Source organism: Columba livia, chromosome 1, assembly GCF_036013475.1.
Source record: "Columba livia isolate bColLiv1 breed racing homer chromosome 1, bColLiv1.pat.W.v2, whole genome shotgun sequence".
NCBI classification, from domain to species: Eukaryota; Metazoa; Chordata; class Aves; order Columbiformes; family Columbidae; genus Columba; species Columba livia.
Window position 1 is genome coordinate 288,051 of NC_088602.1, and position 15,662 is coordinate 303,712.

The 15,662-nt window shown below is 56.2% G+C and overlaps 1 protein-coding gene across 4 annotated transcripts in view; it reads left to right on the forward strand.

Annotated features, from left to right (window-relative positions):
* Nucleotides 1-15,414, forward strand: part of LCMT2 (leucine carboxyl methyltransferase 2) — a 29,541-nt gene extending 14,127 nt beyond the window's left edge. For 3 of the 4 annotated variants that reach the window (XM_065059084.1, XM_065059283.1, XM_065059213.1), the window contains 7 exons: nt 514-604; nt 2,612-2,866; nt 3,487-3,717; nt 7,630-7,727; nt 12,730-12,917; nt 13,006-13,141; nt 15,010-15,414. In XM_065059084.1, the coding sequence (XP_064915156.1) occupies nt 514-604; nt 2,612-2,866; nt 3,487-3,717; nt 7,630-7,727; nt 12,730-12,917; nt 13,006-13,141; nt 15,010-15,177 (1,167 nt within the window). In that variant the 3' untranslated portion in view covers nt 15,178-15,414. Of the gene's footprint in view, nt 1-513; nt 605-2,611; nt 2,867-3,486; nt 3,718-7,629; nt 7,728-12,729; nt 12,918-13,005; nt 13,142-14,429; nt 14,926-15,009 lie in introns of all 4 variants that reach the window. The other variant, XR_010471741.1, reaches the window with a different exon arrangement.
* The last annotated feature ends 248 nt before the right edge of the window (nt 15,415-15,662 follow it).

Consider the following 15,662-nt stretch of genomic DNA (forward strand, 5'->3'; position numbering starts at 1 on the left):
TCCAGCTCCAGAGCCCCAGCTCCCTCAGCCTTTCCTCACACGGGAGATGCTCCACTCCCTCCAGCATCTTGGTGGCTGCGCTGGACTCTCTGCAGCAGTTCCCTGTCCTGCTGGAACTGAGGGGCCACAACTGGACACAATATTCCAGGTGTGGTCTCCTCAGGGCAGAGCAGAGGGGCAGGAGAACCTCTCTGACCTACTGACCACCCCCTTCTAACCCACCCCAGGTACCATTGGCTTCCTGGCCACAAGGGCCCCAGCTCCCTTTTCCCCACACTGCTCAAGGCTTTTTACTTCTAGTGTGAGCAGCAGCCGTTGTTAGCAGCAGCCCTCCGGATCGGAGAAACAGTGCAACACAATGCTGCTCCTCGGGCCTGTCTCCAGGTCGTTGTCCGTCTGTTCTGTCGGTCTCAGGGTCAGTTCTCTAAGTCTCTGGTGGCGATGTTCAGGCAAACGCTGCTCCGGCTTCAGAGCGACTCACAGGTGTTTATTTCTTTTTTGGGCCTGCTGCAGGAATGGCATCTGAAATGTTCTCATTACTTTGTCTTGGCTGCGTCGAAGGGGATGGAACCTTCCTGGACTCCGTTGTTATCCAGCGTGGCAGGTACACACTGACTGGTTTTCATAGTATTGTTTTAACCATGGGCTTCTCTGGGAGGTTTCGGGAGACGGTAAGAGCCGGGAAGGAACAGGTGGCATGCTGATCCGAGCCGCTTTCCCCATCCCCATAGCAATGGTGCTGCTGCCTGTAGTGGGGCCAGGGCCTCATCCTGACTGTGGTGGTTCTCATCAGTTTCACTCTTCCCGTTGACCCTGAACAGCTCTCGCTTGTGTTTGTACGTGGCACCCCGGTGCGTGCTGCGGTGCCGGTCTGCCTGCCCTCCTCCTGTGTCCGGGATCTGCAGGCGCGTTCCCTCTGCCCCCACACACGGCGTTCTGCGCCATTCTGCTCTTCCAGCTCGCGAAAGGCTGTTGTGTGTTATGACTGCGCGGTCACAGCGTTGTCCAGCAGAGCGCTTGGGAGCATCTCATGAAGTTTGTGCTTTGTGGTGTTGTCCCCTGTGAGAGGAATTGTATGTGTAGTACTTCTGTTTCTGAAATGCTTTTAGATCTGTGTGTGCCCTTTTGAGATGGTAGAACAGCGGCGCAGCCGGGACCGAGCCCGTGTGCCCGTGATGAAACGGCCTGGCAGCAGCCGCAGTCCAAGACGCTCCTGCTTCTGGCTGCTGGGTGCCTTTCTCAGGGTGGAAAGCAGTACTTAGCCTGTTTCCCGTCACTGGTGTTGTCCGCAGTGTAGCACCGCAGTAATTCCCTCTGCAGCTGGAAGGCGCTGAAGCGGGGTGGCATTCCTCAGGCCAGCAGGGCGCTCAGCGCCGTGTCGTGTCTTGTGAGAACTGCAAATGTGTGGCGACACTGAAGCTGAATAAATGTGTGTGTGGTCACGTACACCGTGCGAGTGTCACTCATCCTGATGCTCAGACCTTAAAGGCCCCTATATGCACAGGATCTGTCCTTACATCTAAAGGAAAACAAACCTGACCTTTGCTCAGACACTTGATTCATTGGAGACAGGAATAGGGTCTTTCTGCTGCTGCTTCTGTTGTGTTCAAAACCGATAGCAAAAGCCTTCAAAGCCTGACATATTACCCATGCTTAGGCATTTTTTACTGGGAACGCCCCGAGGTTTGTCTCGGGTCGCAGTGTGTGCCCCAGCTCTCCCCTCCTGTAGACCTGGGTCCCTGGTCCCAAGTGCGGGTACTGAGTCTTTCAGACGGAGCCCGGTGGGTGTGTTTCCTGAAACGAAAGACTCCCTCAGTCTAGGAGGATCCAGCTGTAGGAAGACGTTGCAGCCCCGGGAGATGAGATACAAATCAAACAATACAAAGTAGGTTCTTTTACTAAACAACGTTCAGTACGGGCAGTTTTTCTGGGTATGGCATACAAGAAGCACACTGAGACCCGCTGCCCTCCGCCTCATCATCCTTATAACACAAGAATAACGCACTTGATTGAAACAAGATGCAAAATCGCTTAAAACCGTTTGCACAGTGCATGGGTGAGCTAGAGTCCCGTGTTCAAAGGTTGTTTCATACTAAGGGGTATAGTATTTAGAGAGAAGATCTTTAGATAACTGAGAATGTTCTGCTGTAGTAAGATCATTGGAGTTAACAGAGATGATTCATCATGCTTTGGAACTTTATTTGGATGCTTTTGTGAAGGTAGCGTCAAAATCTGGCAAGAAACTTGTGAATCCAGCTTGCAGGTGTTCTTTGCTGCCCAGGTGACCGCCTGCTGTGTTATCGGGGTGGTGGGGCGGTGCTGGCTCGCTGCAGCCCCTCGGGACGCCGTTCTCGCAGCCGGCCCCGGCTGCCCCGTTACGGAGCCTCGGAACTGTCGGGGCTGCGGGAGCAGGGAGCGGAAGTTGGAAGTTGGCGCAGGGTAGTTTAACCATTGCAGGTTGATTTCGAGATCGTATCCCATTGTCTGTGTGCTCTGTCAACTTGCTTCACAATGTTTTCTTCTCGAAAAGCTGAACATGTTTGCTTCCATGTAAGATGTCGTCCTGCGTTCCTGCTTGTGCCTGAGCTCTTTGGTTCTCTCTGCCCTGCAGTCCACGGCGACGGTGCTGTCCGCACAGCGGGGACCGTCGCCGCGGCGCCCTGTGCGCTGCCCTCCGAAGCTTCTGGCCTGAGACGTTACGGTCACCACTCCGTTCTCATAGAACCCAATGTGATTCTCACCACTGGAGGCTTTGGGGAGGAGGACGGACAGCACTGCCGTATGAGACATTTCAATGTGCTAATTAAGCGTGCAGGCTACTGGAAATCTGGCCGCGTGAAAACAGAGCCTTCTGGTGAAAGATGGGGTGAGTTCCGTGCTGATGACAAGTATAAGGAACAGGTTCTTGAGCTAACAGCAAAATGTCTAATGGAAAGGTGATGTCAAATCCTGGGGCAGCTCTGGGCCCCTCATGCCAAGAAAGCCCTTGAGGTGCTGGAGCGAGTGGAGAGAAGGGAACGGAGCTGGTGAGGGGCTGGAGCACAAGTGTGATGGAGCGGCTGAGGGACCTGGGGGGTTCAGCTGGAGAACAGGAGCTGAGGGGAGACCTTCTGATCTCTGAACTGCCTGAAAGGAGCTTGGAGCCAGGGGGGTCGGGCTCTGCTCCCCAGGAACAAGCGCCAGGAGCAGAGGAAACGGCCTCAAGTTGCGCCAGGGGAGGTTGAGGTTGGATGTGGGAACAATTTCTTCCCCAAAGGGCTGTGGGGCATTGAACAGGCTGCCCAGGGCAGTGCTGGAGTCACCAGCCCTGGAGGTACTCAAAACATGTGTGGATGTGGCACTTAGGGACACAGTCTGGAGGAGGACTTGGCAGTGTTAGGTTAATGGTTGGACTTGATGGTCTTTTCCAACCAAAACGGTCCTCTGATTCTATAAATGCGGTGGCAGAAGGATTGCTGCGAACCGTGATGTTCCGTATCTCCACAGATGGGCGGCTGTACCATACGGTGTCACGTCTCTCGAGCACTCTGGCGCTGGTGACAGGAGGACGAACATCCCCGTCAAGCGCAGGCTTGGGAATGTTGTGGCTGAAGTTTCCCGAACCCTGTAACGACCCAGACCCGGAGGACTTTGCGGTGGAGCTTGTCAGTCTGCAGCGTGGCTCCGAGCCGGCTGCTCTGCGTTGGAGACACAGCGCAACGGAGGTCGTGTTCCAAGGTAAGAAGCCTGGAAAGAGTGGAATGGCTGTAGGTATGTGCAGGTATGTAAATTCCAGGATGTATGGGACAGTCCTGTCCAGACAGTGAGGTCTAAAAGGCAAATTGTCGTAATGTAGCCTTGCTTTTTGTGTAGTACAGGCTATACAGTTACTGTTGTTGCATTGTATTCCTTCGCCTGAAACAACAGCTTTTTGCTGAACATTTTTGACAGAATATGATCTTCATAGATTCATCATCACTTCAGAGAATCCAGCTGCATTTTGTAAAGATCTTGTTCCAGTGGTGGGTTCTTCTCCAGTCTTAGAGACTTAAGGCTTAAAGTTCCTTTGAGTGTGTTTTCCTTGCTGTGTCTCCCCAGCGCTGCTTGTGCCGTGTGCGCCTGTCGAGTCCCAAAGGGAAAGACTGAGCAGGCTCAGCTGGGTTTCCTGAATGGAGCAACTGAGTGTTTTGATCCAACAGCTGATCATGGTTTCAGTTATCTGTGCCGTTAACACACGGTTGATTCGTTACAGAACCCATACAACAGATACCGTGTCATAATGACTTATTATAGATGAGCTGCAATCTTGTTAATTTTCTAGATGCAGGACAGGAATAAAAAAATATATATGATTGTATAATGCTGAAACATGCTCTTAATGCATTTTTGAAAGTGCTACAACACATGTTTGCAGCGGCAGTTTAGTTGGCTTCCTTCTCACAAACACACCCACCTGCAAATGGAAAGGCTGATTTTCAGTTGTTGCTGTGTAGGGTTTGGGATGTGGCCAGACAGACGTGCTGGCCAGCAGCCCGTTTACACGTGACTAGTCCTTTCTGGCCCAGCTGTGCAGATGGGGCGTCACAGGGCAGAGCAGAGGGGCAGGAGCAACCGCCCTGACCTGCCGCCCACACTCTTCCTCACACAGCCCGGGTCCCGTGGGCCTCTCGGCCACAGGGCACGTTGCTGGCTCATGGTCGCGCTGTCGTCCCCCAGGACTCCCAGGTCTTTCTCCACAGAGCTGCTTTCCAGCAGGTCACCCCAACCTGTGCTGGTGCCGGGGGTCGTTCCTCCCGGGGAAAGGACCCCGCACTGGCCCGGTTAAACTGCATCAGGTTCTTCTCTGCCCAGGGCTGCAGCCTGTCCAGGTCTCGCTGGATGGCAGCACGGCCTCTGCTGTGTCAGCCCTTCCTCCCGGTTCGGTGTCATCAGCAAACTGGCTGAGGGTGCACTCGGTCCCTGCATTTAGGTCGTTGACGAACAGGCTGAACAGGACAGGACCCAGTGCTGAGTGCTGGGGAACAGCGCTGGCTACAGGCCTAAGCCGGACTGTGCACCGCTGGTCACAGCTCCTGAGCTCTGCGTCCACTCAGCTCGTGACCCGTGCCTGCTGCCGTGTTTGAGACGAGACCTGCTGGTCAAGCCGAAGGACGAGGAGGAGACGCACAGGCGGTGGAAGCAGGGACAGGAGTCCTGCGAAGAGCATAGGGACACCGCCTGGTTGTGCAGAGGTGGGGTCGGGAAGGCCAAGGCACAGCCGAGCCTGGAGCTGAACTTGGCACGGGATGCAGAGAATAACAAGGGCTTCTGCAGGTGTGTAAACCAGAAGAGGAAAGGCAAAGAACGTGTAGTCCCCTGGTGAGCAAGACTGGCAAACTGTTGATGGCCAAGGAGAAGGCCGAGGTACTCAACTCCTTTTGCCTCAGTCTTCACTGGAAAGCGCTCTCCCCACACTTCTCGAGTGGAAAATTAACTGCAAGACCAGGGCGGGGGGAACCAAGTCCCTCCCGCTGTAAATGAGGATTAGGTTTGTGACCGCTCGAGGGGCCTGTGGGACCCGGTGCGTTCTGTCCCAGAGTCCTGAGGGAGCTGGCCGGTGGCATTGCAAGCCGCTCTCCGTGATATTTGAGGAGTCATGGCAGTCGGGTGAAGTCCCTGGTGACTGGAAAAGGGAATCGCTGCACTCATTTTTGAAAGGGTAGAAAGGAGGACCCTTGGATCTGCCGACCTGTCAGCCTCGCGCTGTGCCTGGGGGCGTCACGGCACAGACCCCGAGCAGCTGTGCTGAGGCGCAAGGGCACAGGGGGGGGATTTGAGACAGCCAGCACGGCCTCACCAAGGGCAGGTCCTGCCTGACCAGCCTGGTGGCCTGTGATGGAGCAACCGCAGCCGTGGACAAAGGAACGGCTATGGATGTCATCTGCCTGGACTCTGTAAAAGCCTTTGACGTGGTCCCCCGCAACATCCTTCTGTCTAAACTGGAGAAGTATGGATTTGATGGGTGGACTGTTCAGTGGATGAGGAACTGGTTGTATGGTCGCATCCAGAGGGTAGTGGGTAATGGCTCAGTGTCTGGATGGACAAGTGGTGTCCCGTCAGGGTCCATATTAATAACTTCCTCAGTGACAGAGACAGTGGGATCGAGCGCACCCTCAGCAGGTTTGCGGGTGCACCGAGCTGCGTGGTGCAGCTGACACGCCTGAGGGACAGCATGCCGCCCGGAGGGACCTGGAGGGCTGGAGAAGTGGGCCCAGGCGAACCTCGTGAGGTTCAGCAAGGTACAGGGTCCTGCACCTGTGCCAGAGCAAGCACCAGTGTCAATGCAGAGTGCAGGTGGAGGGAGCTCCAGTATCAACCCAGGCTCCAGCCCTGTGGAGAAGGGCCTGGGGGTGCTGGGGGGCGAGAGATTGGCCGTGACCCAGCCACGTGCCCTTGCAGCCCAGAAGCCGGTTGTGTCCTGGGCTGCATCCCCAGTCCCGTGAGCAGCAGGTTTGGGGGGATCCTGCCCCTCTGCCCCGCTCTGTGAGACCCCCCTGCAGTGCTGGTCCAGCTCTGGGTCCTCAGCACAGGACACACATGGAGCTGCTGGAGAGGGGCCAGAGGAGCCCCAGGAATGATCCAAGGCTGGAACAGCTCTGCTGGGGACAGGTGAGAGAGCTGGGGTGTTCAGCTGGAGAACAGAAGCTCTGGGAGACCTTAGTGCGGCCTTTCCGGACTGAAAAGGGGCCATAAGACAGATGGGGACAGACTTTTGAGCAGGGCCTGTTGTGACAGGACAAGGGGTGATGGGTTAAACTAAAGGAGGGAGATTGAGGCTGAATATAAGGAATTGTTGCCCTGAGGGTGGTGAGAGCCTGGCCCAGGTTCCCAGAGAGGTGGTGGATGAACCATCCCTGAGACATCCCAGGCCAGGCTGGACGGGGCTCTGAGCACCCTGAGCTGGTGACGATGTCCCTGTCATGGCAGGGGGGACACTGGGGGAGCTGGGACGGTCCCTTCAATCCAAACTGTTCTATGGTCTTTAAGGTCTCTTCCAACCCAAACCATTCTGTGATACTTTTTCACCTTTTGTACTTCCTTTTTAAGGCTTCTCCAGATTAACTCCTACACACTTAGATTATCATTATCTCCCTTTCGTATTAACAAATACACATTCTTGTCGTGTGAGGATTTATCTGTTTTCTTGGGATACGTACATGTCATTGTATTGCTATGATGATTGCTATTTCCAGTTTTATTAGTTCTACACATGTAATCTTTCTGTTGCATAAATTTTCATTTCTTAAGTCCACTAAAAACATGTTTTCTCCTGTTACTTTTGAGGCCATAGTGTGTGATTCCCATTCAGACCTTAAACATCCAGAAACTGCATGAGTGGATTATGGGGGTGTTCTGACCAGGAATTGAAGAATACAGCTTCTTCCTGAAGACACTTGGTCTTCCGTGCATCTTATAAAAGATTTAGATACAAGAGTAATCCTGTATCTATGAAACAATTTATTGCTAAAATCTGGAGATGTTTGTCAGGTTGCGTGGTGTCCTAATATAAAACTTCTGCCCGACTGCATTAATTTCTGTATGCAAACAGAGGTTTCTGCCTTTGTGGCGTTCCAGGTTATAACTTCCTGCACCGGTTGTGTTTGCCTGCAGGCGAGAGGTACCTGTTTGTGTACGGCGGCCGCTCTGCGGCGGAGCCCGTGCTGGGGGACTGGTGCTTCCTGCGCGCCGACGCGCGGTCCTGCGCTGCGGTAAGAGCCCAGGGGGCCTGGCGGGGGCGGACGCTGCCTCCACCACGGGGTCTGCCCGTGGCGGTGGGTCCGTGGGGTGGACGCTGCCTCCATCACGGGGTCTGCCCGTGGCCGTGGGTCCATGGTGGGTGGACGCTGCCTCCATCACGGGGTCTGCCTGTGGCCGTGGGTCCGTGGGGGGTGGACGCTGCCTCCATCACGGGGTCTGCCCGTGGCCGTGGGTCCGTGGGGGGTGGACGCTGCCTCCATCACGGGGTCTGCCCGTGGCGGTGGGTCCATGGAGGGGTGGACGCTGCCTCCACCACGGGGTCTGCCCGTGGCCGTGGGTCCATGGGGGGTGGACGCTGCCTCCATCACGGGGTCTGCCCGTGGCGGTGGGTCCGTGGGGGGTGGACGCTGCCTCCATCATGGGGTCTGCCCGTGGCCGTGGGTCCATGGGGGGGTGGACGCTGCCTCCACCACGGGGTCTGCCCGTGGCCGTGGGTCCATGGGGGGTGGACGCTGCCTCCATCACGGGGTCTGCCCGTGGCGGTGGGTCCATGGGGGGTGGACGCTGCCTCCACCACGGGGTCTGCCCATGGCAGTGGGTCCATGGGGGGGTGGACACTGCCTCCATCACGGGGTCTGCCCGTGGCGGTGGGTCCATGGGGGGGTGGACGCTGCCTCCATCACGGGGTCTGCCCGTGGCGGTGGGTCCATGGGGGGGTGGACACTGCCTCCATCACGGGGTCTGCCCGTGGCGGTGGGTCCATGGGGGGTGGACGCTGCCTCCATCACGGGGTCTGCCCGTGGCGGTGGGTCCATGGGGGGGTGGACGCTGCCTCCATCACGGGGTCTGCCCGTGGCCGTGGGTCCATGGGGGGGTGGACGCTGCCTCCATCACGGGGTCTGCCCGTGGCAGTGGGTCCATGGGGGGCGGACGCTGCCTCCATCACGGGGTCTGCCCGTGGCCGTGGGTCCATGGGGGGCGGACGCTGCCTCCATCACGGGGTCTGCCCGTGGCCGTGGGTCCGTGGGGTGGACGCTGCCTCCATCACGGGGTCTGCCCGTGGCGGTGGGTCCATGGGGGGCGGACGCTGCCTCCACCACGGGGTCTGCCCGTGGCGGTGGGTCCATGGGGGGCGGACGCTGCCTCCATCACGGGGTCTGCCCGTGGCGGTGGGTCCATGGGGGGCGGTTTTGGTGTTTAAGTGGGTTTCTTTCGGATTTCAGTTTGTGCCCATTGCCTCCTGCCCTGTTGCTGGGTGTGAGAACATTCTGTCTCCGTCTTCTTTCTGCTCTCCCGTTAGGCGTTTTACGTGTTGATAGGATTTCCCCGTGACTGTTCAGAGTCAAAACCACTTTCAACAGGAAAAAAAGATGGGTCGTTGTCACAGGAGACTTTGCTCTGAGGGGAAGAGAAGGCCCAATACGCTGACCAGACCCACTTCTTAGGGAAGTCTGCTGCCCCCATGGGCCCGGGTCAAAACTGTTACGAGAAAACTTCCTGCCCGGTGTGGCGCTCAGAGCCGTTAGTGCTTTTTCAGGTAGGCAGCAATGAAGTTGCAATAATAAGTCCTTGGGCGATCAAAGGAGACTTCAGGGCCTCGGGACCACTGGCTGAGGGTTCGGGAGCACAAGCTGTGTTTTCCTCTGTCCTCGTAGTTGCAGGGAGTGGTGTTGGAAGAAGCAGGAGGACCCAGCCGATCAGTACCTGGCTCCATGGCTGGTGTCACCAGCAGAATTCGGGGTGTTCTGATGGTGATACACGACACCAGGGCTGCCGGCAGCAGACGGGGCGCACCTGGCTCAAAGGGAGAAGGGAGCGTTTGCGCAGGAGTTAGCCGGGCTTGTTGAAGGAGCTTTGAACTAGATTTGAAGGGGGAAGGAAATCAAAGCAGGCTTGCCGGTGATGAGCCGCGGGACAGCACGCTGGCGTGCAGGGGCGCTGTGCTGGCGAGGTCTTCCAGGCCGTCCAGGTGTGCTGGGTACACGGGTGCACAGCTCCAGTGTCTCTGTGCTGCTGCACACAGCGTAACGAACGAACAGGAGGCGTGAGCGGCTTAGGCCCCGTCCCAGAGCTGCAGCATCGCTGGCGCGAGTGAGGCCTGGGGGACGCGTCCCGTGGCTGCTGCGCCCTGGTGGGCGCCTCAGGCCGTTCGGGGCTGGCAGGGCAGCCAGGAGGCCGTTGGTGCTGCGTGCGGGCCGGGGCTGGGTGGTACGGTGCTCGCCGCTGACACAGCGGCTGGGAGCCTGGGGTAAGGAGTAAGGGGAAAGCGAACAAAGCAGATGTGGTGCGGGTCTGCTGTCGACCGCCCAGCCAGGACGACAACACCGATGAATTATCCTATAAGGAATTAAGGGATAGATCTAGATCAGCCCTTGTCCTTGCGGGTACTTTAACTTCCCAGATGTCAGCCGAGAACGTCACACAGCAGACACTAACAGGTCCAGCGAATTCCTGAAGCACGTTGAAGAACCTCTTGGTGCAGATTCTGAAGGGCCCAACTGAACGGTGCTCTCCTCAGTTTGTTGTTTGTGAACAGTGAAGACTTGTGAGCAAAGTGGTGACGGGTGCCTGTCTTGGTCACAACGACTGTGAAGTAGTTTAGTTTCCCAGCACTGGCCGCAGGATGTGTGTCCCCTCGCTCGCTGCAGCCGTTGGCTCGGAAGGCGCAGGAACGCTCCCCCTGCTCTGTTTCCCGCTCCGTGTTCGCTGGCGCACGTCTCTGCGCTGCAGGCGCCTCTTGCATCGCCCACACGCGTGGGGCAGGGAGTGACGTTACACAGAGAGATGCTTAGGAGAGGATTTAATCGGCAAGACAGATTGGTGAGGTGCAAAGCTCGGTCAGACAGGTGCGCTGACCGGTGACTGTTTACATGCCACCGACCCCTTCTATGCCCGTTTCTGTTTGTTGCCCCGTGGTCCCGCGCTCCCAAGCGTTCCTGTGAGAGCTTCGTTTAGTCCCGCAGGGCCGCTCCTGAGTCTCCTGAACCCTCCTGTTCTCAGTTCCCCCTTTATCCGTTGCAAAGTCCAGGCTGGCCCTCTCCAGAGCTGTCTGGAGTTTCTTACTGGCCCATGGGCTAGTGACTGCAGATTGTTGATCTTTGGCATTGTCTCCGTTATCCCTCATTTATCAGGTTTGTGCCTCTGTGGGGTTTTGCTTATCAGTTCCCCCTTTACTTATTCTTCTTTGCACCGAAAGTGACTGTTATTCAGTAAATTTAATGAAACAGGTGCTCTCAACCTGCACATATGCCAAATCAACTTCACTTCAGGTCCTCAAAAATGCAGAAACCAGTAGTAACAGCCTATAAATATCTGGCAGATAACTGGGAGAGAAATGACCACCAGCAGGAGTTCAAGAAGGGATCAGTTGTCATTGTTTATTTTTCTGTGGCACGGTGCGTGCCGCGACTTTAGCAGGACTTCGGCACATCTCGTGTGACACTGATACCGTACGGAGGAAACGTGGCTTAAACATGAGTGTTGCAGAGTACTGCAGAATGGTTGGAAATCAGAGTGTTCAGAAATCACGCTCTGGAGATGGTGCTGTCCCGCAGGATCGGGCCTGGGGTCCAGCTGTTAACATCAGGAACAACGAAGCAAAGAGTATCTGTATTATGTAGGCAGGTACCATCAGGCAGGGTAGGCCAGTAATGGACAAGATGAAAGGTGAAAATTACTCTGACATGGAAGAAATACCTGTGGAAAAACAAATTGCGGTTTATTAAAGATAGACTGAGATTTAAAAATAGTGCCTAGCACAATTATAGCGTGAGAGCTGCATAATTACAGGAGACGACAAGCTGACCGTGAGTGAGCTGTGTTATGCTGCTGTTGCGTGTGTTCGGGTGTGTAACCGGGAGTGTCACCTGTTGGACACGCGACCTGGTCCTTCGGTGCTTTCGCTCTCAGCAGGACCCTGGTGAAGCACCCAGAGCTGATTCCTGAGAGCAAGACGGAGACGGTGCGCTGAGCGGGCTCCGCAGGGCGGGGTCGCGGCCCCGCTGACGGTGCTGGGGAGGGGGCCGGGCAGCGTCCCCGGACTCACGGCGCGACCGTGGGGTGTCCTGTGCAGGGACAGACGCTGGACTCCATGGTGCTGTGGGTCCCTCCAGCCCAGGACATTCCCTGATTCATGCTGTGATTCACTACAGCTCTATAGGGATGCAACGAGAGTGACCAGACCATGTACCTTGCAGGGGAAGATTCTGAAGGACTTGTAGCTATTGAGTCTGGAGAAGCTTCAGGATAGAAATAAATCTTCAAATATGTAAAATATAGCTGCATACAGGACAAAAAAACCTGTTCTCTGCATTTATTTGGGTAGTACAAGGAATCTGTTGAAAGGGCAACTTCAGTTGGGTCCCAAGAAAAGCCATTAATTGTGAAGGTAGTGAAGTGCTGTCCTGGGTTGCCTGAAGAAACGGTCACTGCAGACTTTCAGAAACTACTGAACAACCATCTCCCCAGATGGGAACAGATAGAGTTGAGTTTGCGTTGGGAGACAGGGATGGACCGGATGGTGCTTGAAATTCTGTCCACAGCGTGTTTGCTGTGATATTCCTTTAAGCCCTGCTCTTACACCTTTTCCTTCATGCTTGCACTGGCGGTTTCCTTTCTGCACGTCAGTCCTGCGGTTCGGCGTTTACTTTGCTCTGGGGCTGAGCCGCTGGTCCGGGCTTTGCTGGTCACTGCATAGCCCAGGTGTTCCTAAACTCGTGGTCTTGGACAGAAAGGCAGCACGCAAGAATGCAAAATAAAATTACCTCTAATAAATGTGCAGAAATAGAACCCGTTAGGAAGGCTGAATGATACTGAGTGTACTAAGGGCAGAGAAGTGCTGGAGATAGTGTAAATGGAAGCACTTCTACCTCAGCGTCCCTAGAGGAACGCGCGTGGTGCTTGGACGGTTCCTTTCGTGCGAGCCCCGTTCCCGGCGGCAGGAGGGCCGCTGCGTCCGGACACGAGGAGCGCGCTCGGCTTGGCCAGCCGCGGCCTCGCGCTCCTGTTTCCCAGGTTCCCGTGCAGGGTCCGGTTCCCGAAGGCCGCCACTCGCACAGCGCCTGCGGCTGGAACGGGGGAGTGCTGATCGCGGGAGGGCTGGGCGCAGCCGAGCGGCCCCTGGGCTCGCTGCTGTTCCTGGGGGCGGTGGACCGCGGCTTTCAGTGGCAGACGGTGCAGACGCAGCCTCCTCTCACCCCAAGGTAAGCAGAAGTCGTTCCGCTGCGGATCTTTGGCCTGTGAGACCTACATCTCTTACTGATGGAATTCGGTCTCGTTTTGACCTCTCAGGTATTCCCACACTGCACACGTTCATGATGGAAAACTTCTGCTTGTTGGAGGAGTGTGGTTTCATTCGTCTTCTGTGCCAGGCGTCACTGTTATCGACTTAATGACTGGTCTCTGCTTGGACTACACAATTGATGTGGTGAGTACCGACATCTTTCGTTCAAGGGAAACGGTGTTCCGTGAAGGAACATGGCACCTGTAGTGCTGTTCCCTGAAACGGAGCAGAGAATGCGAAGGAGCCGATCTGTGAGTGGAATAAGCGCTCGTGTTTGAGGCAGAATCTGGTTTGAAGTGCTTTTGCCAGCCCAGAGAACGCAGCAGTGTTAGGAGGGCGCAGAGCAGCTCTGTTCACTCGGGGGAGCAGGACTGGGAGGGGCACGAGCAGCGTCATTTCGGATGTCTGTGGAAGAGAACGGATCACAGCAGAGCCTCAGTTGGCCTTCATGGGGGTTTGTGTACAATTTCATTAAAAACTCAGTAGTGGAAATTGCTGTGTACTATAGCTGCTGCCTGAAGAAGAAAACAGCATGGAAATACTGGAAACTCCGTTTAAACGTAGAAAACTTTGTAGTGCTAGGATGAACAGGCACTGAACAGGTTGCTCAGAGAGGCTGTGGTGTCTCCACCATTGGAGATACTCAGAGCCTGACTGGGCGGGGGACTGAGCAACTTGCTGTAGCTGAGCCTGCCTTAAACAGGGTGGCTGGACTAGATCACACTCAGGTCCCTCCCAACCTCAGCGGTTGTACGATTCGGTTCTGTGGTTCAGTGAATGACAGTCGTACAGGTTATGTCACGTAGCTGGATTTTGGCATACTCCGGGCAAAATGTATTCTAAACCTTTGAGCGACTCTCATCTGTGATAACACTGCCTGGAGTACAAGAAGGACTTGGACCTGTTGGAATGGGTATAGAGGTGGCCACAGAAATGGTCAGAGCGGTGGGACCCCTCCTGTGAGGACGGGCCGAGAGCTGGCGTCCAGCCTGGAGGGGCTCCGGGGAGACCTTACTGCAGGGCAGCAAAGGTGCTGGAGGGAGTGGAGCATCTCCCGCGTGAGGAGAGCCGAGCTGCTCCCTTCCCACCAGTGCTCCCTGTCCCCGGGCGGGTGAGGGTGGGTGATCGGGTCGTGGCTGCGGGCTCTGCGGGCTCTGCGGGCTCTGCGGGCTGTGTGGGCTGTGTGGGCTGTGCGGGCTGTGCGGGCTGTGTGGGCTGTGCGGGGTGTGTGGGCTGTGCGGGCTGTGCGGGCTGTGTGGGCTGTGCGGGCTGTGTGGGCTGTGTGGGCTGTGTGGGCTGTGTGGGCTGTGCGGGCTGTGCGGGCTGTGTGGGCTGTGCGGGGTGTGTGGGCTGTGCGGGCTGTGCGGGCTGTGCACGCTGGGGTTAAGCACCGCGCTGCGGTGCCTCTGCACGCCGTCTCCTCGCCTTCCAGCGGCCACAGCAACAACTCGGTTGCCAGCACGGCAGTTCTGTTTCTGCTCCCGCCCGTCACCTGGACAGCGCTCGCTTTCCTGAGCTTTCGGATAACTACACGTCTTGGCGTGGCGAGGAGCGCGACGCTGCTCGTTGTTTCTGCTGATGGAAGATCTGGGAGACATAAAAGGAAGCTGGCAGGTGATACGGTGGAAAAGAGTCCCTCGTATGAAACATAGTTAAGCTCTGGAACTCTGACACAGGACACGAATGCCACAGATTTACATGGATTCAAAAAGTGACCGTCTGTGTTCTTGGTAGGAAAAACATTGAAGTTCAGGGAGCACAAAGACAAAAAGTCGGTGAACTGCAGGCTGTTGGGTGCATGGAATACACCAGAGGAGTGTGTCGTTTCCTGCGCTCTCTGGCTGTTTAGTTTTGCCCACATTTGTGGGTGGTACAGTGGACAAAATGGTCCTAGATGAGACCCACTGTGGCTGTTCTTTCTAACGAAGGTACCGTGTGAAGTATCTCTACAGCACTGTGTGCGGTACATGTGTTGAAGTCCTGTGTGTTCAAAATCGCCTTTCCTTTTTTAGGAGCATCTGGAGTGGCCATTAATGCTGCATAACCATAGCAGTGTCTTTCTGCCGGACGAGGAGGAGTTGTTGCTTATCGGCGGTGGTGGGAACTGCTTCTCCTTCGGGACGCACCTGAACGCCGAGCCTGTCGTGCTGAGCCTCCGCGGCGTCCTGGCCAGCGGCTGAGCGGGACCAGGACCCACCGCACCGCGCTGCCGCGGGACGCCTGCTCACCTGCGCTCCAAGGGAGCAGGATGTGTCCACACAGCTCCTGTATCCAGAGTGCACCTGTGAAGGTGGGATTATGACAAGGGACTGCATATCTCACTTGTCTTGTTTTGTACGGCTTTGGTTGCTGTGAATAAAGTCTCCTTAGGCCTCCTTGGAATTAAACCTGGCAAGAGGGGTCAAGGACAACAGGAAGAGCTTTTTCCAATCTGTGGCAGATAAAACTAACAGCAGAGGCAGTGTAGGCCCACTGAGGAACAAGGCGGGTGCCCTGGAGACAGAAGACACAGAGAAGGCAGAGTTACTGAATGTTCTTTGCTCTGCTCTGCCGGGGGCTGTCCTGGGGATCCCGCACCGCTGAGGCCCAGAGGAGGGCAGGACAGTGGAGGGTTTGCCTGGGTTGATGGGGACTGGGTTAGGGAGCAGTTGGGCAATCTGGACAT